Consider the following 21,707-nt stretch of genomic DNA (forward strand, 5'->3'; position numbering starts at 1 on the left):
ATCCTCATTGCGCTGGCGTTGCCAGATTGCTTGACAATAGCATGATTTCCTTGTCATTTGCTTAACGTGAACTTTGATCGTTGAATGAGATAGCAGTTCGTCTCTCTTACCAGCTTCATCTACTTCTTCAAGTGCTTTAACATCTGCCTTTTCAGCTGACAACCTAAGGAAAGAGTCATAAATTTTTACCGCTTGGTATACAGCAAGATAATGCCGATCTATGTAAGGCTGTTACCAAGTTATGTTGCTGCATTAGAGAGATAACTGTGTATTTGTAAAGCATAGGATACATATATTTCGTTTAGCTCTCGCTGTAAATAATATTTAGCCAAACTTATACAGACGACTTGGCTTTTGTTCTATTGTAGCATTAACGAAACCAGCTTAAGCCGACCGCTATAATAATCTAGACATATATACATATATATAAATCCAGGCATATATTATATCCATGTGTCGAAAAGTGCCCATAGATAAGAAGAGTAAGGTACAAAGAGTTTCAGGTAGCGCAACAGGGAGGGAGAGAGCGTGTGTAAGCGAGATAGAGGATGAGCGATATGTTTATCAATAGACAAAAAAACTATTGTTTATCTAAATCAAAGTCTGTATATCCTATAGCATACATATGTATATATAGAGCTGTATATCAACGATATATAACGATATAATTGTAAGGCATTGCCAACACTTTTGTTGCTTGCTTTGATTTGGTTTCTTTAATTAATTGTGTAATAGATGCACTCATTGTATATTAAAGCAATCAGGGGGTATATACATATATACGTATATACATGCATATATAATAAACCAGATGTTAAACATATTTTATATGTCAATTTGAAACATTTTCTAAAGTGCAAATATCAAAAGGTCAGAGATATACATACATATATATGTACATATGTTCATATGTATCTACCCTAGGCTAATTCTGTAACGATCTTTGCTTGTTTGATGTCTATTTAAGCACTTTCCATGTTCGGCTCATAAATTATGTTTATATTCTTAATTTATTCACTTAAATTACAATCACTCAATTTTTAGTGTGTAAATAAAGAACTCAAAATCTAGAATAAAATCAAGCTTAGTTTTAATTTTAAATCAAATAATATATTGTAGCATATGTGAAACACAAACTACAGTATATATATTGAATATATAATAAGGATCCATTTCTAGGATATCCTTTACTTGTACTTACGACTCTTGAGAAGAATTTCCTTTGCGATAAGGCTTTGCACTATTCGGAGTTTCCTATTTGTTCTGACGTCTTTTATTTGAGCACTAATACATATTTAGTAAGACGTGTGGAGGGGCCTAATCAAGCACCTCGTGCGCCGTCTGCCAAGAGACTGCGGGTGCTGGCCACGCCCACTCGTGCGCTGACTTGCAGATATTCTTAGCGATATCTGAGTGGGTTGTTTAAGTCATTTTATAGCGCCATGTTAAACCATTATTACGACATTTTGGCCAAGAGTTCTTTCCAATCTTCAAATACCCTAGCTGCATTGGGGGAGAGTGGTTAACAGGTAAGACCTTCAATGAGTTATTTTTATTGCTATATGATATCCAATATTGATTTGACAGAAAAATTATAGCCCACATTTCTAAAATAAAATCCGATTTAATCATTCTGGTAGTTTCCTATACATACTTGTGTGTCTCGGTTAGTCATTCAACTGATTCATATTCCTAGGGCTAATGTTGGTTATTTAGTCAGTCAATCAATTATTATTATTATTATTAGTCAATCAGAATATATAACAATCAATCAGTCAGTCAGTCAGTCAATCAGAGAACTTATATAATATATCAGAAAATATTCAGAAATCAATCATTAATATATCACCCATCAATCATCAATCAATTTCTAATCAATCATCAATCAATAACCAATTAATCCCCAATCAAGCATCGATCAATCACCTATTAATGACCAATAAATCATCAATCAATTGTCAATTAATTGTCAATCAATCGTGAATCAATCACTAATACTTCATCAATCATACACCAATCAGTTAGTTATAAATCGATCAATCCGTTAAGCAGTTAGTAGTCAGTCAATAGATGCAATCCAGATTGGATGCTGGGTCATCAATCACTCAGTTAATCAGTTCAATCATCCATTTAGTCCCATGTCGCAAGCGAGTTACCTAACCCGTCTGACATACCCAACTTTTACTTTTGAACGTCTGTTTATCTTATGTGTTTGATTGCTCTTCATCGCTCTTCATCCATCGCTTTACAGAACACCGTTGTAATTGACTCATATAATAATAGCAGATAGAACGCAGAGCGTGTTACCAGATGGTATATGCTTATGCTTAAAGTGGCATTGACTGCTCTCGGGCTGTATCAGTCGAATTTTGGCAACGACAGTGGTCGCAACAGTGAAAAATCAACTTATCTAAAATTGAGATATACTTGGGCATATGACTAGACTAGACTAGACTAGTATACACAAGTGATTTTGCGATTATTCGAGTCTCTGAACCCTTTTTTTTAAGTGCTTCGAATATATTTATATATATAGACATAAGTAATCTGGTGCCATGGATAATCCGGGCTATGTGATAGATTGTGATCGCGAGTTCGGTGAGTTAAGCCCCATTAAAAAAGGGCTAATAAAAGAAAACACTTCTCGGCTCCGAGCCTGCGTGTAATTAAATTGTGTAAAAGTGAAGTTTCGCTGATAAGAACTCGAGGAGCTGTTCCACTAATTAATATAGAACAATGGGCTTTATGTGAGCTGTAAAGCTAATTAAATTCTCATTAAAGCAGGACAGAAATTCTTCGACTGTCCATACTCTGTAAGGGGTGCTTAGGCGGGTTATATTACCTGGCTAGACTGAGTTGTTATATATTTGATAAGTATCGCTGCATAGTTCTTTAAGTAGATAATTCTAAATATAACGGATTTATTACTTCTATATACATTTAGAACTAACATGATAAAGAAGTTTCTTTAGTGCTTTCTTTTCAATCTTATCTTTCACTATGTTCATTTCACTTTCAGTCTGCGAGGTTTCAAGGGTATCTCTTTGTCGACTCCTTGTCACTTTATATCGTTAATGAAAACAATTTTTTGTGTTTGTTTTTTTTTTTTTTTTTTTATATATAGTTCATTCTATGCTTTATTATTGCCAAAATGATTCGTTTATTTTCCACTAAGTACACACATAGTACATATACGTGTATGTGTGTGAGTGTGAGTCTGTGTGTTTGTGTATTTATATTATATGCAGTTTATATGATTTTTCAGTTTTAAATACAGTTACAGGATACAATTCTATATCGTAAAGCCATATTGTTTTTATTTTCATAATTATTTGCCTCAACTTGATTTTTTTTTTTTTATTATTATTATTATTTTTTTTTTTTGTGGTAATGTTTTTCTTTGGTTTTTTGATTGCGATTTTGGTATATGATATAGGGTTTATTTCTTAAGGCTTCTTTTTTTTATTGTTTTTGGTTTTTTTTTTTTATTTTTATTTTTTTTATTTAGTTATTTATTTATTTATTTTTTTTTTGGGTGCGCATTTGCAGTTCCTTTTCTTATTATGAAGGTGCGCCACAGCAATTTATCAATTATACAAATATGTAAATAGTTCTCGTATATGTTTATGGAAATGTTATACGTCATATATCATAGGTCATATATCATGTGTCATGTGCCATATGTTATATATATATAGATGAATATATATATGGGGTACACTATATAGAGCACAAAATAATGCATGCTTTAACCAAAAAATAGAAAATCTCCAGCTATGCAAAGACAACAATTTAAGTTCAAATCGAGATATATATGTATGTATATATAGAGAATGCAAGTACACTAAACACTCATGAAAAAAATTATTTATATATATATAGAAAAGGTACACATTTTATATACATATATAGTTTTTGTTCTAAATTTCAATACAAACTTTTACTAATATGTATTATAATAAATTTTCTTTTTGGACCAAAATGAGTTTTTTTTTCGAATGACAACTTTACCCAAATATTTATAGTAATATTCTTTACTATAAATTTTTTTTTTTTTTTTCGTCCTAATTGCAATTGAAATATTTATTTTCTTTTAGGAACAAACACTTTATCAAAACTTTTTGCTGATACTAAATTCTACGGTATTATATATGTATATATAATATTATAGCAATTTATATATGTATACTTTCAATTTCCAATTTGTCTCACTATAACTTTACGATGCTACACAAATCTCAATGCAAAGTAGATTTATTGAAAAAAAAAAACATGCTTACATACATATGCATATCCAACATTCTATATGTCGTATGAGGGTTAAAAAAAAAAAAAAGAAAAGAAAAACACGCACTACTATTTGAAAGTTCCATTTCGTAAATATAAATGTTGTAGCATACTTTTGAGAGCGCGAAAAAATGACTCAACTTGATATTTGTCCACTCACAATTACTATGCGTAACTGAACTGAAGATTGTAGTTTCCACATATATATAAATATTGTTCTCTGCTTATATAGGTATGTAGTTAGTTATATGTGTGCTGTGCACTTGGTGTTATATTATATACAAATATCGTATAAACATCGTTAACAATTGTAATCCATCTATGAAATATTCATGCCAAGCCGAACCCTCTCCGAAATCTTTGATGCCGTGAGTGATATAGTGATATAGATATACATACGTATAGCTATGTATATGTGTGTGATATTTAGTGAGTGTGATTATACCATATATGTATATATACTATATATCTTTCGATTTTAACTAGTTATTGTTGTTGCCTTAAAGCAGTGTCCTAGGTGGGGTGTCGTTTGCTTGCCGCAGTGAGTGACGCTCTATTGGAGTGGGTCCCGTCTAGGTACATATGTCAGTAAGTACCTAACTAACGTTCGCATGCGATACTATCGCATGCACTATATATCATCTATGACTATTATTGAGTATTGCGTTCGCCGTGTGCTGCCAGTGTGTCTCTCTCTGTGTGAGTGTGTGTGTGTAGGATATCTGTAGGAATCAGTGTTAAGTAAAGCCCCTCTATATTTAAATATACATATATATATATATATATATAGTTGTTTTCTTTGAAATATTTGGATATATATATATGTCTGGGTGTGTATATATTTGTATATACGTAGTGGGAGGTGTCGCTAGGTGCCGTGCAGTGCATCGTCTATGACCTCTACCAGAGCTGTTCTAGAATTTCATTGAGCGCAATTCCATTTCAAATCCATTTAACATCATTGTCTGCTCTACAATGAGCATGAAGTTCAATTTAGCTGCTCGTTTGACTAGCTGTTAAATATTAACCAAGCTAGTTAAAGTGGCTGTTAACATATGTCAATTCTCTGTTAACTTGTTGACCCTCTCCGGTCAAAAGAGTGCAGCAATTGACAATTCCTCTGTGAAGAAGCTCAACTAACATGAACTTTACCAGGAACTTTAGCAGCTGGTCAATTATATCAAATCATTTGCCATTTAGATATAGAGTTCAGTGTGAACTGGGCCTAGAAAGAAATCTGAAAAGCCAACTCTGATATATATATGTATATGTGATATAGTCATATCTGATGCATCTGCTAGAGTGCAAGTATTTGTAGTTGTAGTTGTAGTAGTAAAAGTCTGGCTATAACTGTGTGATATGACAGTGTCCGAGTCTCGATTCCCTTCTCATCCGGTGCCGATGCCAGATGCTTAAAGTAAAGTATCTTTAGCTAAACTTTGGCCAAATGTTCAACGTGTATCTCTCAGCGAGTGTGAGTGTGTCTGTGTCGGTGTGTATGTGTGCGTGTGAGTGCGAGTGTGGCTCAGCTGCTTACTTCTCGAAGATGAGCTCGCCGGTGAGGAAGGGATTGAGGTAGGTCTGCGCATCGTAGCCCGATACGGTGGCTGTGGTGGCGCGTCGTCTAGCCTGTGCACCACCCATGCCCCGCCGCTCGCCGTGCGCATGGCTGTGGCTGTGGTGTGACAGGCGTTTCTCCCCATTGCTCGGACTGAGGATGAGCGGTATGGGCATGGATGTGTAGAGCTGCAGCGGCTGCTGCAGAATGGTGCCGGCTGCCGGATTGAGTGGGGCATCCATGTAGCCGTGTGGTGCAGCCACAGTTGGCTGCTCGCTGGCTGTAGTGCTAACGGTTGCAGTGGCACCGGTTCGCTCCGCCAGCTTCTTGGCACCGGCTCGACTGCGATGGTGCTTATAATGGCCACGATGAGTCTTCCGCTTCACATGCTGAATGTTGCCCTCTGCCGGTGGTGAAGTGTCTAGCACGAGGGGCAGGTGGTGCGACGAGCTGTCCCCATTCACTGCTGGCTCTAGGCGAAACGGGTCTCTGCTGCTGCTACCACTACTATTGTTGGCCAGGGCGAGGGAGGAGATGGAGGCCGAGGACAACGACGAGGCAGCCTGTAGAGCCTTTGACTTCTGGAGCGGATCACGTGGTTGCTGATGCGCCTGGTAGATGGTGGCCGTGGCGAACACCTCCTGGAAGCGATTGCTTGCCTCCAGCTGCTGCAGCTGCAGATGCTGCTTCTGCAGGAACTGCTGGCGCTGCATTTGCAAGTGGTTCAGGATGCGATACTGTTCGAGGATGTGCTTGTAGAACTGCTCTGCGGTGACTTCCGATGAGTTTAATAGGCGTATGGCAATCTTTTCGGGTATCACAATTTTGTCTGCAAGCAAAATGGAATATTGTTGAGAAAAAGTCAGGTAGAGCGATACCCGGAAAGTCTACTCTCTGATCAGTTTAACTGTTGTTTTCAGAGCTGCTATTTATGTATGTGTATTTACGAAAAATTTGTTATCGATAATTAATTATATTGATTCTTATGCAGATACAAAAGAAATAGATCCAATCAATGAGTCTTATTTTTGTGAATATATCAGATATCAAATGTCAGACGATCTCTAGGAGTTTTTTAAGGTTTGAATCGCGAAATGAATCGATAGTTATCTATTTGCTTGACCTGCAGCTATATTTATCGACGGTATTCATAGAAGAGGTGGCATGTCAGGTGTAGTTTATTTTGAAAAACAATTGGTCCAAATCGATATTTATCGATTCACTTAAAATGCATCTATATTTATCGATATGTTGCACTTTAATCTATATTTATCGAAGAACTAATATGTCCAATTGGTTAGATCAAGTTCATACTAACAGTCACACATACAAGACCAATACTTATCGATTCTATCGTGAGCCAGTACACCCATTTTCTCAAACTTAACTCTTAAAACTTCAATAAAGACCAGCAAATTAACATAGACTTTGCTAAAGTTTATTGTGTAGCTATATATATTTTTGAACAAATATTCTAAATGAATCTCAAGCTATCCCAATTTATTGCTTTTAGTGTAAAACGAAACAATTTCAATCCTTGTAATGTACTACTAGAACTAATGAAAAAACTAGATTTTATTACCATTTCTAAATTGTATTCAAGTTAAAGTCAGTACGAACTCATACTTAGTTGACTTTAATAGATAAATGTGGAATTGGAATGGCTTTAAGTGGGCACAGCTTAGACTGGGTCAAACTATTTTTAAAAACATTCAAATATAGGCTGACTAGAGTGGACTTCAGAACTGGTTTATTACAGCTTCACGCTAGCTAAATGGGTTCTGAAATGAGCTCGTATAAGAGTGTGTATAAGTGCGTAAATATAAGATTATCTGAGAGTTAATAGATTCAGCTCCAGAAGCCGAGCTTATACTTATATATGTAAATGAATTCGCTTTGAATTCTCTTTTAACTTCAAAGTGTTCTATAAAATATAAAATTATTAAAGTTATTTAACTCTATTTATCGACTCTTATCATTCAGTTATACACAAATATATAAATACAATATTTATATATTATAAACTACTCAATTCCGAGTTGCCCGCAATCGCCTTGCAGACCCATAAAATTTGATATCTAAATTTTAACGGTACTTCAACGATATTTCCTAACCACACATTGGCCTGCTTTATGATAATGCATTAGTGCTGGGTCAAGCATTGGGCAAATTTTTCTGGCTGAGCCAATTTCATGGGTTGTGACAAAGCGTTTATTGAACCGCAAAAGCCATGCAGGCACTACCACACACACACACACACAGACACACACACACATACGCATGAGAGATAGCCCATTGACCCAATTTCGAGTTGATTTACAAAACTGTAAAAGGACAACAGCAACAAGAATAACACAAGTAGAGAAGGAAGAAGGAGGAAGACGAAGACGAAGCCGAAGAAGAAGAAGAACGGCTAGAACATGCAAGCAAACTCTCACGCCCTTCCGGGACAACGAGAACCGCACGAGAACCGAAAGCGTTCCGAGCCGTTACCGTTATTGTTATAACGCCTCATCTACTTCTCGCTCCAGCTAGTTAATGTGTGTGTGTGAGTGCCAGCGAGTGTGTGCGTGTGTGAGTGTGTGTAATATGCAATTTAGCTGTAGCCTAGTTGAAAGCCTGTGTCCCAGTTTGATTTAGTGGCGGAACCCTACCCCCACCCCTCCTTCTTTTCCATGTCCACTTGACCATTGCCCAAAAGCACCCACATTTCCCCGCTACCCCCCTCCCCACCTGCCCCACCTCACCCACATACTTTGCAAAACTAGTGCAGTTTCAGTTACAGTTAATCCTTAACTTATTTAACGGCATTTTTGGGCATGTGCCGTTAGACGCCGTCACCGCCGTCGCCGTCGCCGTCGCCGCCAAAACACTTACCGCACTGATTGGCCTTGGTGACGAAGGGCCGTATGGTCGGATCCCATATGAAAATATAGTAGAGCGATAGCATGATGGCCGCCAGCGATACGCACAGCACATAGACGGCTACCGTTAGGATGCGTATGACCTTACGGTTGCTCTGCTGCGGCTGATAGCAACGGCTTATTGTCTCCGTTGGCGGCAGTTTCACTTTCTCCTCCAGCGAATTGACTTTGGAATTCATGTTCGTTGTTGTCTAACTGTTCTTGTTGCTCTGCTTCTCTTTTGATTTTCGTTGTGTCTGCTTATTTTCAGATTGTTTTCTTTTTTGATTTTGTTGCTGGATGTTTATATATTTTTGATTGTAAATTATTTATTGTTATTATGCACTTTCATTTTCTATACATATATGTCTATATATACATATATACGATGTATATATTTAAAGTTTTTAAAGTTTTTTTCTTCTTCTTGGCAGTGCAATTTGTTAGTCTACTTGTTGTTGTTGTTGTTGTACATAAATGCAAAGTTCTTGTAGTTTGTTATTGTTATTGTTGACAGCTCCAGTTGGAACAGTCGTCGCTCTCACAGTCGCCGTCACCCAAAAAAAAAGCTGCCAACCGACGCGTCGAGCGAATGCAAGCGAAATGACGCCCAAGCGCAAAAAGCTTTTGCCGTTAGCAGAGCCTTTGCTGCTGCTGCTGCTGCTGCTGCTGCTGCTGTTGCTGCTACTGGTGCTGCTTCAGCTGCTGCCTCAGTCGGTGCAGGAGCCATTGGCAGCGGCAGCGCGGCATCGTCATCGTCATCGGCATCGCCTGCTCCTCGTCGTCTGCTGCTGCGTTTCGTTCGGCTTAGACTTCGTGTCAGCCTGTCGCCCGACTCACACTCCCTCTCCCGCTCCGTTCCCTCTTTCGCTCGCTCACTCTCTCGCTCTCTCTCTAGCCTTTGCGATCCTCTACATTGCGTTGCGCTTTTTCGGCATTTTTCGCATATAATTTCATTCATAAAATGCCTGTTTACTCTACGCCAGCTGTCAGCCGCTCGCTCACTGCCTGCTCGCGTCCTGCTCGTTGCCTGCTCGCTGCCTGCCTGCCTCTGCTCATTTCGCTTCATTTCCATTTACATACAAATTTGCCGACGTCGACGTCAGCTGCGACCGCGACGTCTGGATGCGGTTCGTTAGCTGTCTTACTGTTGCTTTTGTTGTTGTTGTTGTTTTTAAATGCAACTGGCACGCGCCGCTGGCATTCCAAAACAAAAACATAGCCAGTCAGTCAGCCAGCCAGCCGAGCTGAGACTGCAACAGCGACGCCGGCAGCGCCAGCGCCAGCGACTGAGGCAGCATATCGGCACGTCTTGAGGCCCTGTCACTGCTTTATGTGTCAAGAGCGCAACGCCCACGTTCACGCCCACGCTCGTTTTTGTTGTTTATTGCACGCGGAAATACAAATGCGCGCCTCAATTTGACCGCAAAAATAGATGATTAATAAATAAATAATTTAAGAAACTGAAGAAAAAACTCAACGAAGCGCGCATTCGTCCATAATTCAAATGAAATCATGTTCCAGACATTTCGACAATTTAATTGGCATCCATGCAGTTGCTGCAGTTGCTGCAGTCGTTGCAGTCGTTGCAGTCGCTGCGCTGCATCTGACTTTTGAGTGTGACCGTGTCCGGGACAACCTTCGCAGACGGCTGTGTGCGAAGGACAACAGTGGGCAAGGCGAATTCAACTATACTGTTGTGTATAAGTATATGTAGGTGTCTATCTCTGTCTGTCTGCATGTGTGTGTGTGTGTGTGTGTGTGGGAAACTTTCGCTGCTGGGATGTCCTGCAACCGCACCAGCACCTGCCCCATGCGCACCTTTCGCCAGCAAGCGCCATGCGCTGCTTTATTGCTTTTCAATGCCCTACAAACTCGACAACAGAGGGTAGGCTCGGCTGCAGCTTCAGTAGATATGCCACAACTCTTGTATGAGCTAGGACATGATGCAAATCCGATCTGTTAAAGCTCTATTAAATAACATTCTTAACATAGCGATCATCGAAAACACTTGGCATAGACTAGAGCTTTGCTCTATATTTTTGGATCTTTGTAAACTCTTGTACTCTTACACTCTTCTACTCTGTTATGTCTAGCCCTACGCCATCTGCCCCTAGTAATTAGCTTTTACAGGGTATACGGGGAGTATATCCTTTGTGCATTGTGTAAAACTTTTACTTGTTTTCCATTTCAATTCGGCAAATCCGTTTGTCGTTAACTGGAGGTTAATAATCTGCAACTAGGTCACTAGGACAACGAAACGAATGCAACTGCGCGCGCGAGACAGAGATGGAGAGAGCGAATGACAGAGACAGAAACTGAGAGAGAGGGTGCGCGCCAGAGAGTGGCCGCGTGAGAGAGCGAGACCGAGAGCGGGCATCGAACGATTGCAGCGGTTGGCCATTGATTTTGTTGTATAAGCGAGACACACACACACACACACACACAGGCATACACACACATAGGCATACACTCTCGCGCACACATTCATCATGTGGCTGGCGCAAATGTAGGCCAAGCGCCCAGTGCCTCAGCCACTCTACCTCCATTACCTACCTCCCTCCCTCCATTCAGAGCCCATTCCACCCCCCTCCGCCCATTCCGGTTGCCCAGCTACAGCGAGTGCAACATTGTTTGCAAATGGCCCTCAAGGATTCTTCGCAGGTGTCGCGCCACCTTGAATGGCAAACAAACTCAAAAATAGTCGTTCCTTTTAACGGCAACTAACGGTATCGCTGTTGCGTATAAGTCACTCTTATACGCAATAGAGAGCTGCCATCAATCAAGCAGATTGTAAAGTAAAGTAAAATAGGAGTTTGCTGGAGTTGTTGATGCACGACTAGCAGATACCCTGTATGCACACACTATCCCTCTTTCTCTCTCTCTCTGTCACTCCTTTAAAAACTGAAGTATATTTAAAACAAGTAAGAAGGCTCCAGTCGAGACTGCTCGACTAGGAGATACCCTGAACCCTCCAAACTGATATTCTAATCATTCTGGACTTCTTTTATGCACACATACATACACATGCACGTATAAGCACGCGCTTTGCAAACTGCGCAGCTAGCAGCGGCTGCGCTTGGGCTGCACTGCAGTGTGGGCAATATAACGAGAATTTATTTGTTGAATAATTTCTTTTGTAGACATACGATCTTAATGAAACTTTTAGAGCGTAATCATATGGCTTAAATGTGTGTACATTTCAAAGCACAAGTCTCTAGTACTTGAAATGCGTTTTTTACAAATTGGGGGCGAAGGGGGCGTGGTATCCAAAATCTGTAAATTACAAAATCTTTGTATCCATTAACTTTATATACAACGCAAATTTGAAGTCTCCAGGTCTAAAAGTGTTCAAAATAAGCTGAAAAAAACATTGTCGATTTTTCGATTATTCTCGATAAAAAAGTTATCGGATGAGTTATCGAAAAAATAAAGCAAACTTGTACTGCCTATGGTATACACGAGTATGCTTGCCAAATTTCAGCTCTCTAGCTCTTATATCTTCTGAGATCCTTTTGCTCATACGGACGGACGGACGGACGGACGGACGGACGGACGGACGGACGGACGGACGGACGGACGGACGGACAGACGGACAGGGCTATATCGACTCAGCTCGTCGTCCTGATCAAGAATATATATACTTTATGGGGTCTGCGATGATTCCTTCTGCCTGTTACATACTTTTCACAAAACCATTATACCCTGATTTCCCATTTTCAATGGGTTCAGGGTATAATAAAACTAAAGAACTTTTGTACTCCTCATTTGCGTTACTCTCTTAATTAAAAAAATCTGTTAGTAGAGATCTCCCTTATAGGCACATATTTCCATATATAGCCATAGCTCAGATTTCTATATAGATTCTATATAAAAATGTTATAAAAGTTTGAACTTTTGTCTAATGTGAACTAGGGTAGCCCAATGAGAAAGTGCAGTATTCTTACATAGTTTCCCCATCATCTGTCTCTTTCCCTTGCCCCCATATATGGCGCAAAAGTTGATCAATCTTCCATCTCTACCTCTTCAGACCCCTTCATTTCTCCCTCTTATAGCTCTATACAAAGTATCTATATCTATCTATAAGAAAAAGGTAGAGTTAGCTCGTCTTGCCACTCTCTTCCTCGCCCGCCCGCCATCCACTTACCAACGTGGTCAGCTAGCTAGCAATTAGCCAAAGGCCGGCGGCTTCTTTTGGCCCTTGAAGACGGGCGGCATGCGCGAGTCCCAGAAGAAGAGGTGATAGATGGAGAGAAAGAAGCCGAGGCTGCAGAGACCGCACAGATAGATGACCAGCACAAAGTAGCGGGCGAATCGCTCCGAGCATGTCGGCTCGGCGAACACAATCTCCTCCAGCTGCGGCGACTTGGGCACGTAGCAGTAGGCGGCCCGGCGAGGGGTTCCGCTGCTGGCGAGACGCACACTCCGTGAGCTGCCGATGGCGGAGGTCGCCTCACGTGGTGCTGCTGGTGGCGGCTCGCTCGCCGACTCTGTTGGAACTTCGCGCACATTCGAGCCAATGATATTGACAATCTTGGCCAGGTTGGCGCTGGCTGGGATTTCGGCTGGCATGCTGGAATTTCAGATATCTCCGCTCTGCGCTCTATGGCCAGTGAATCGAGGGTCTCTTTGGCCCGGCTAGCTGTGCGTCGCACCGATTACTGATTTCATTTGATTGACGTCGACGTCGATTAAATCAAAATCGGACGCCAGCGACGCAGTGGCGCTGAGCTGGCTAGCCCAGTAGGTGCTAAAGCGGATTAGTTTTCTGCGTGCCTGTCAATTTTTTTTTTTTTTTGTATTTCGTTCGTATTCACTTGTATATCAAATGAAGACCGGAGAGGGTCCCTCGCCCCTGCGCCGACCCCACCACGGCTCATTGAATTGCATTTCGCATTGGATGAGCAGCCCTGCCACGCCCACGCACCCAAACATCGCCCACTCGATTAATCCGTGTGTTTAGCATAAAGCGCAGGTCAAAACAAAGTGAAAGCGGGGCGGTGTCAGGGACGGTGCCCTAAGACACCTTCCCTCCACAAGAGACTTACCCAAAAAAGGAAAAAATGAAAGAGGAAGAGAGTAGAGTTTGGTGTTTGATGCCGTCGTCCATGTGTCCTCCGCCTAGCCAATGGGATGCGTATGCTTGAAGATGGGCAGCGGCGGCATACGCGAGTCCCAGATGAACAGATAGTACATGGCCAGGGTTAGACCCATGCCGCTGACACCGCCCATATAGAGGACCAGGGTGAGCAGGCGGAAGGTTTTCGACTCGAAGAAATCGTTCGACTTGGGCACTTGGATCTCCTCGTCCTTTGCCTCCTTGACAATGGCGGCCAGATTCAGCGTGGGCGCAGACATGATATCCAGCTATTATATATTTAACTATATGTGTGTCTATATATGTAATTATATTTTAGAACTAATCGAAACCCGTTCGAACTCGGCGCTCTTCCACGGCTCGGCGTTTCTGGAGGGCTACTGAATCGAGGCGTGCGACTGCCGGTCGCATTTGCTGCTAATTTGCATTTCATGTGTTTATTTTTGCGGTTTTTCGCTTCTTCTTCTTCTGCTACTGTTGCTGCTGCTGCTGCTGCCGCTGCCCTCGCGCTGTCCGGGCCGCCTCGGTCGTGTCCGAGTCGAGCGTGCTCCGCTGATGAAGGCAGCGTCTTGACCGCCACACTAATAAGATTCAGCACTGCAGCTGCCTAGAAGCTTCTACCCTCCACCTGTAAGCCAACTAACCACCCACCCACCTGGCCTCCTCCTCCTCCTCATGCCCATATTCAGCTAGCCCCTCACTCAACCACATCACGTGCTCTATGCTTTGGCCACTTGACCTGGTTTGATTTGTTGTCGACGTTGTCGTCATTTGTTTTTCTATATACCCTGTGCCTAGTACTTCATGATGGGTATATTGTTTTTGCCACAGTATTTGTTACAGGCAGAAGCGAGTTTTCTTTGGGGAGTTAGTCTAGCTAATCCAGCTCATGAGCCCAGTCCAATTCAACATGCCTAAATGGATCTGAAATCTTGCCTGTATACTGTGTACAGGATATCTGTTAGTCGGCCACTGCAAGCTGCAATTGCAAGTTTTCTTATAGAAAAGATGCCCCGCCTAAGGAAAAACCCCGATGACAATCTGAATGAAAATAGCACAAATACCATTTCTTCAAAATAAATGGGTATACCCTCTAGGAAAAGACAATAAAACCTGAATAAAATACTACATATACATATACACGTATATATTTTTAATTGAAATTTCATTCAAGAACATATATGTGTGTCTGCTAAATATTTAACATGGACTTAACATGGTCTTAACATGGACTTAACATGGACTTAACATGTACTTAACATGCACTTCTAAACTAACTTTTTCAATTCATGAAAGTTTTGTGCATTTCTTGATTATTTACAATATGATCTCACTCACTCGACTGGTTTTGCCATTACAGGGTATGGACAGGTCGAGCAATTCAATTCGTTCTAGCCATTGTCCGAATGGCAAATCCAATTAGGCAAGCGACAGTGGTCAGTTTCAAATGTGTCCGGCTGAGGGCTGTGTTTGCCTAGGGTATGGGTTGGCTTGAACTGGGGGCTGGGGCTGGGGCTGGGGCTGGGGCTGGGGCTGGGATCGACTTGGGTGGGACTCACCGGCTATTGGTACTCGTGCACTTTCTGCACCGGGTGGCCGCCAATCGAGACGGGGAACTTGAGATGAATGTCCGGCATGCCGGAATCGAAGAAGATCAGATAGTAGAGGGCCAGCACCATGCCCAGGCCGCTTATGCCGCCCAGATAGAGGACGAGCGAGATTAGCCGAAACGTTTTCGACTCAAAGAAGGCCGGCGGCGGCTGCTCCTTGGGCAGACGCACATCGTCCGACAAGTCAGCAGCCGGATCTGCGCTTTCCTCCGACATGACGACACCGACTGTTCGAGGAGCGCATTGCGCTGCCCCTACTTAAGGCACTGCCAATTATGCAAATGAGCTTCGACTTGTGTCGACTGATTGGCACTCTGATTGACGCGTGATTGATGGGCGATTCTGTATTGCAGACACTGCGGTGAGCAAGCGCAAGTCGTTGGACAAACGCGAATACAGCTTCGAGGAGGCCATCACGTTGACGGGCCACGGACTTTTCCATCTGAAGCTGTTGCTCGTCAGCGGGCTCTGCTTCATGGCCGTCATGGTGGAGATAATGGGCGTTAGCCTGATCATGCCCCTGGTCAAATGCGACCTGCAGGCCACGCTGGATCAGCAGGGCATACTCGCCTCGGCCGGATTCCTGGGCGTTGTGCTCAGCTCCCATGCCGTGGGCTTCCTGGCCGATACCTGGGGACGCGTCACGACGTTGCGCTTAGCGATGCTCCTAAGCGCCATCACCTCGATCATTTCGGCCTTTTCGGTGAACATCTGGATGCTGATCGCCTTCCGTTTCCTGACGGGCTTCTTCATCTCCGGCGGACAGGCGTGCGTGTTCAGTCTGTGCGGCGAGTTCCATGGCAACCGAACACGAGTTCGTCACGTCACGCTGCTCTCCTGCTTCTTGTGCATTGCCATAATGTTTGCACCAGGTAAGACTCACCAGATCCTGATACGTTTTCTCTCTTATTCTCTCTCTCTCTCTCTCTCTCTCTCTCACCTGCTCTGCCCTCTTTCAGCCATGGCCATCGGCATCCTGCCCCTGGAGCTGAGTGGCTCGATGCTGGGCGTGAACGTTGCCTCGTGGCGCGTGTTCCTCATCGCTGACGTCTCCGTTGCGCTGCTGGCCTTGATTGGTCTGCTGACGGTGCCCGAGACGCCCAAGTATTTGTTGGTTCACGGACGCACCGATGAGGCGCTGGAGACGCTGCGCAAGATTTACGCCTACAATTCGGGCCGGCCCGCCAGCGAATATCCCGTGGAGTGCCTGGCCCCGGAGGTCGGCGGCGCCAGCCTGTCCAATGTGCACAGCGTCTGTGACGCGCTGCGTCTCATTTGGCAGCAGACGGTGCCGCTGTTCCATCGCTCTCGCGTCTTCCACACGCTCAACATCTGCGGCATGCAGTTCGTCATCTACGGCATCGCCCAGGGCATCTTCATGTGGTTTCCCACCATACTCAACGAACTGGGCGAGGAGAGCTCCTACGGCGCACTCCTCTGCACCGTCCTGCAGAACTTCAATACCGAACCGGATCCCGCCGAGAATGGCACCTGCGCCATGAAGGCTGACGTCAGTACCTACCTGGTGATGATCACCATTGGAGCCGCCTTCACGGTCATCTATTTAATCTTCGCCTACACCATCGATATGATTGGCAAGCGGAACCTATTGAGTGAGTATACCAGGCATAGTTCGCCTATTTCAATTTTCATCTGACTGCTGGATATCAATGGCAATTTGTAGTTACCTAAGACTATATCTTTAATCCTAGTATAACTTTACCTCGGAGCGAGAATATTAGATAGAGAAGGTCGGGTTTTGAGAACATAGCTAGTTCCACATAGCTAAAAATATGAGTGGAATTATATCAAGGGAACACAATGAGAGAAACTTTCCGAAGAACTCCCGTTTATCTCTCCCTTAATTTTTTCTCCGTATATCTCTCTTCATTTCTTTCATCTTTCCTCACTTCGTCTATCTCTCTTCATTTCTCTCATCTTTCTTCACTTTCTTTCTTACTATAATTTACTTTCTTTCTTTTGTTGTCTGTTTCTTAAAGATTCTCCAATTTTGTCTGACATATTTTTTATACCCTGAACCCATTGAAAATGGGAAATCAGGGTATAATGGTTTTGTTGAAATGTATGTAACAGGCAGAAGGAGGCGTGGCAGACCCCACAAAGTATATATATTCTTGATCAGGGCGACGAGCTGAGTCGATTTAGCCCTGTCCGTCTGTCTGTCTGTCCGTCTGTCCGTCTGTCCGTCTGTCCGTCTGTCCGTATGTTTGAACGCGTCGATTTCCGAAGATATAAGAGCTAGAGACTTGAATTTTTTTTTAAAATGACCGTATATACAGCGCGGACGTCGAGTTTGCTTTTAAAATTCGATAAATCATCCCGTTATGTTTTTATCGAGTAAAAACATTCAAGTTCAAATCAGGTGCCTCTATAGCTAATTGTGAATGATTTTTCTTTTTTCAAATTTCTCAAATATTCAATATAATATGTAGATCATATGCTGAAAGTTTCATTAAATTCCGTTCAGTCAAAAATTAATAAAAAATAATCAAATATTTGGCCAATTAACAAACGCACGTGCAGCAGCTACAACAAATACATCACATCAGCTGTTAGTTTCGTTTAGTTTTGGTAGATGGCGCTGCAGCAGTGAATCTATTTGAGTTTTGCCAGCGCCACCAGCAGGAGTGGTGTGGCCTAGTGTGTTAGGTGCATGACGCTCGATCAAGAAGTCGCGGTTCGAATCCCGATCGGTGCAACACTGATGTTTTTTTTTTTAAATTGTTTCAAAATATTTTTATATTTTCATAAATACGTTTTCTATTTAATTTATATTTTTAAATACACCGAAATTGAAATTTTAACTATACTTTATGTGCGTTTTTAATAGTTTGGTTATTCTAGCAGATTCTTAGAATCACATCAGCAGTTAGTTTCATTTAGTTTTGGTAGATGGCGCTGCAGCAGTGAATCTATTTGAGTTTTGCCAGCGCCACTAGCAGGAGTGAGGTGGCCTAGTGTGTTAGCAGCATGACGCTCGACCGAGGAGTCGCGGTTCGAATCCCGGTCGATGCAACTGATGTTAATTTTTTTTTAATTATTTCAAAATATTTTTATATTTTATTAAATGAGTTTGGTATTTTATTTATATTTTTAAATACATCGAAATTGAAATTTCAGCCATACTAAATGAGCATTTTTATTTGTTGGGTTCAGGGTAGTATCTAGTCGAGCACTCTCGACTAGAGTTTTCTTACTTGTTTTCTTATCATCTTTTTCTCTTCTCATCTCACTCCTCCTATCTATATCGTTCTCTTTCCCCCTATATCGTTCTCTCTCTCCCTCTATCTCGATCTCTCTCTCTCATTTTCTCCCTCTCTCTCTCGTTCTCTTTCTCTCTCTTTCTCTCTCATTCTCTCTCTCTGTGTTTCCCTCTTCTTCTTTTGTCTTAATTTTTCTGGATCACTTTCCCTCTGCATCCCTCTTGCTTTTCCTCTTTCACTCTCCCTCATTTTTTTCCCCTCTCTTCTCTCTTCTCACTCTTATTTCTTTATTTTACTATATCTAATCTTTTCCCCTCTCTCTCTCTCTCTCTCTCGTTCTCTCTCCTTGCAGTGGCCTGGATGGTGCTGACAGTCGTGTGCTTGGCTCTGCTCCATTGGCTACGGGAATTCATCCTGATAGTGATTGCGGTGACCCTGGCCATGGCCATTGGCAACTGCGGCGGACTGGTCAGCACCATCGCGATGGACTTCTATCCGACGCAGATCAATGCGATGGGCATGTGCTTCATCATGATGGTGGGCCGACTCGGCGCTGTGGTGGGCAGCAATGTGCTGGGCAATTTGCTGTTTAGCAGCTGCGACGCCACCTTCTGGACACTGCTCGGCTTCGTGGTCGTTCTTACCGTGATGGCATACTTTCTACCGGAGCAGACCAAGTCCAAGGCCAAACGGCAATCCTCAGCTGCCAACGGGCAGGAAATTAGCTCTAAGTAACTGTAGCCCCTACTATCTAGCTCTATGTGGCTCTACGTTTTGTATTAAGCAAATAGAAGAAGAAGAAACAAACGAAGCGACAAAAAAAAAACACACACACACACAAAAGCAAAAACTGGATGAATTCTACAAGGAACGGGAACGTCAATGGGAGCGACTATGGCAATGACCAATGGGAACGGGAATGGGATTGGGCACGGGAGCGGGAGCGGGAATGGGAACGGGAACGGGAACGAGAGCAATTGCATTGGAAATGGATTAAGTAAATGTTTGTGCTCATTTCTATAGTTGTTGTTCTTGTTATACCCTGTACGGAGCATGTGTAAGCAGCTGGGGTATGCTCGTGTAATTGAAACTCATTGTTCAGGACGCCAATTTGAGAGTCGGATGTGATTAGAGCTGGTCTTTGGCGCTGTTTTAGTATTCTTCAGTATTTAATATTATAATATAAACCATTTTTAATAGTTCTTCAGAATTTTGTTATTTCTGAATGAAAATGGAAGACAACAAAAAATCATATTAGAATTATATATAATTATTACTATACTGTAAGACATATTTTAACAAAAAAATAAACAACTCTATAAATTATACAAATTATTAATTATATAAAAATCTATATAAATACACTCGAGCTTTTGTGAATCTTAAAGCTCTGACAGAGCCATATTGAAGCTTTGCAGCTTTCCAAGTTAGAGTCTCTCGTTTGCCAGGGTATCGTATAGTCCATCAAATCACGTTTCTCTGTTGCGCTGCTGCTTCGTCGACGTTGTCATTGTCGATAGCTGCTGCCGCTGCATTAACATTCTTGACATTGCCCCGCTGTGTGGCTGAGTTGTGGTGCGCGGGGGGGCAGACAGCCGGCGGGCGGGTGGTCAAAGAGGAGGCGGGGCGGTAGCGCTTGGTACTCTTGGGGACCTGAGCCGAGTCGCCGCTAAACGCATTCCAGCTGCAACGCATCTGGAATCGTAAGTACGCTTTTTATTTATACAGCCAACGGTGTTTGCGCCACAGCGGCTGCGTCTAGCGGCGGCAGCAGCACCACCACCACCAGCATCCGCACCCACCATCAAGCACAGCTGCCAATCATAAATGCGAGTACGTAACACACACGTTGTCATTGCCATCCAGCATGCAGCATGCAGCATGCAGCATCAGGCATCAGGCATCAGGCATCAGGCATTGGCCATGGACCACGGCCTAACTGCGCATTTGTCGACTTATATGGCTTGGACAGATAACCAAATAACAACTGCCAGACCAACTCCCAGTCCACAGTCCAAGTCTCAGATCAAGTCCCAGTCCGAGTCCCACTCCCAGACCAAGTCTCGGTGCCATTTCCATTGCTCAGCGCGCACAGTGGAGCCATTCGAATGCAGTGCACGCGCACAGTGGGCGCGAGAGCAGCTAAATTTGTTATCCTGCAAATTTATCAAACTGAGTTCAGAATCTCAATTTTTGAATTTAAAAAAAAATAATATTTTACCGAAAAGATTCAAACATTTATAATTCTATCGAACTTTTTTTTTTAATTTTTTAATTTTTTTTTTTTAAATTTATTTTTGTGTTTTGATAATTTTTTTTTTTGATTTGCCAACTATTAATAACAAACTTTTATTTATCTCCAAATTTTCTTTGATTTTTTTGTCTTTTAAAATCTTAAATTCTCCAATTATTTTTAATCGAATTTACACTTATTTCCGATTTTTTCTATTTTCAGATTTTCTTAAATATATTTAAATATTATATATTTGTAATATAGTTTAAATTTGTCTTTAATTCTTAAATAGATAGGGAAATCCGATATGAATTCAAGTTATATTAAGATTACAAATTGAATCTAAGTAGCATTCATATAAGATTTTCCGATTTTATACTCTAAATTGGAGTTTATTGTGACTTGGCTTAACAACGTTTAATATATATATTTTTTATCTATCATTTTCCAAATTGTCTTTAATCCAACATATCCTTACTTATCTTTATTTGTCAAACTATCTTGGCAACTATCCAGTATTTATCTTTGATTTACTTTAATCTTATCTAATTATTTGAACAGTCTTATATATTTTCTCTGAATATTTTTATATCTCAAATCAAACTTTAATTCATCTAAGATTTTCTTAACTATCTTGGAGTCCAACTCGCATTTATCTTGGTTTCTTCCTAATTAGTTTCAATACAATTTATTTATATCTTCACTTCTCTAAGATAGTTGTTAAATCTAACTTGTATTTAGCTAACATTTTTCAACTTTCTTATCTCAGTTCTCGTTTATCTCGGGATCTCCGC

The 21,707-nt window shown here is 41.8% G+C and overlaps 5 protein-coding genes across 6 annotated transcripts; 1 reads left to right on the forward strand and 4 right to left on the reverse strand.

Annotated features, from left to right (window-relative positions):
• Window positions 1-53: 53 nt before the first annotated feature.
• LOC108618215 (uncharacterized) lies at window positions 54-20,041 on the forward strand. Of its 2 annotated transcripts, none has more exons than XM_089475511.1 (4): window positions 54-1,529; window positions 15,810-16,328; window positions 16,416-17,069; window positions 19,033-20,040. In XM_089475511.1, exons 2-4 carry the CDS (start codon window positions 15,932-15,934, stop codon window positions 19,413-19,415), a joined length of 1,434 nt encoding a protein of 477 aa, XP_089331637.1. In that variant the 5' UTR covers window positions 54-1,529; window positions 15,810-15,931; the 3' UTR covers window positions 19,416-20,040. The 2 variants fall into 2 exon arrangements, with proteins under 2 accessions (XP_089331637.1, XP_017869628.1); XM_018014139.2 differs by lacking the exon at window positions 54-1,529 and adding an exon at window positions 2,319-2,598 and having other exon boundaries at window positions 19,033-20,041.
• On the reverse strand, window positions 3,309-9,360 carry inaF-D (trp-interacting inaF-D). Its single transcript, XM_018014159.2, has 2 exons — window positions 8,723-9,360; window positions 3,309-6,674 (listed from the first exon to the last, which is right to left on the reverse strand). The coding sequence occupies exons 1-2, from the start codon at window positions 8,946-8,948 to the stop codon at window positions 5,821-5,823; spliced, it is 1,080 nt and encodes a 359-aa protein (XP_017869648.1). The 5' UTR covers window positions 8,949-9,360; the 3' UTR covers window positions 3,309-5,820.
• On the reverse strand, window positions 12,896-13,790 carry inaF-C (TRP interacting protein inaF-C). The gene has a single exon (XM_089475512.1). It carries the CDS (start codon window positions 13,318-13,320, stop codon window positions 12,919-12,921), a length of 402 nt encoding a protein of 133 aa, XP_089331638.1. The 5' UTR covers window positions 13,321-13,790; the 3' UTR covers window positions 12,896-12,918.
• On the reverse strand, window positions 13,797-14,403 carry inaF-B (TRP channel auxiliary subunit inaF-B). Its single transcript, XM_018014188.2, has one exon. It carries the CDS (start codon window positions 14,104-14,106, stop codon window positions 13,870-13,872), a length of 237 nt encoding a protein of 78 aa, XP_017869677.1. The 5' UTR covers window positions 14,107-14,403; the 3' UTR covers window positions 13,797-13,869.
• On the reverse strand, window positions 15,406-15,686 carry inaF-A (TRP channel auxiliary subunit inaF-A). The gene has a single exon (XM_089475513.1). It carries the CDS (start codon window positions 15,670-15,672, stop codon window positions 15,409-15,411), a length of 264 nt encoding a protein of 87 aa, XP_089331639.1. The 5' UTR covers window positions 15,673-15,686; the 3' UTR covers window positions 15,406-15,408.
• Window positions 20,042-21,707: the final 1,666 nt, after the last annotated feature.

This window comes from Drosophila arizonae, chromosome X (assembly GCF_054131065.1).
Source record: "Drosophila arizonae isolate 15081-1271.41 chromosome X, UAZ_ARI_1.0, whole genome shotgun sequence".
Taxonomy (NCBI): domain Eukaryota; kingdom Metazoa; phylum Arthropoda; class Insecta; order Diptera; family Drosophilidae; genus Drosophila; species Drosophila arizonae.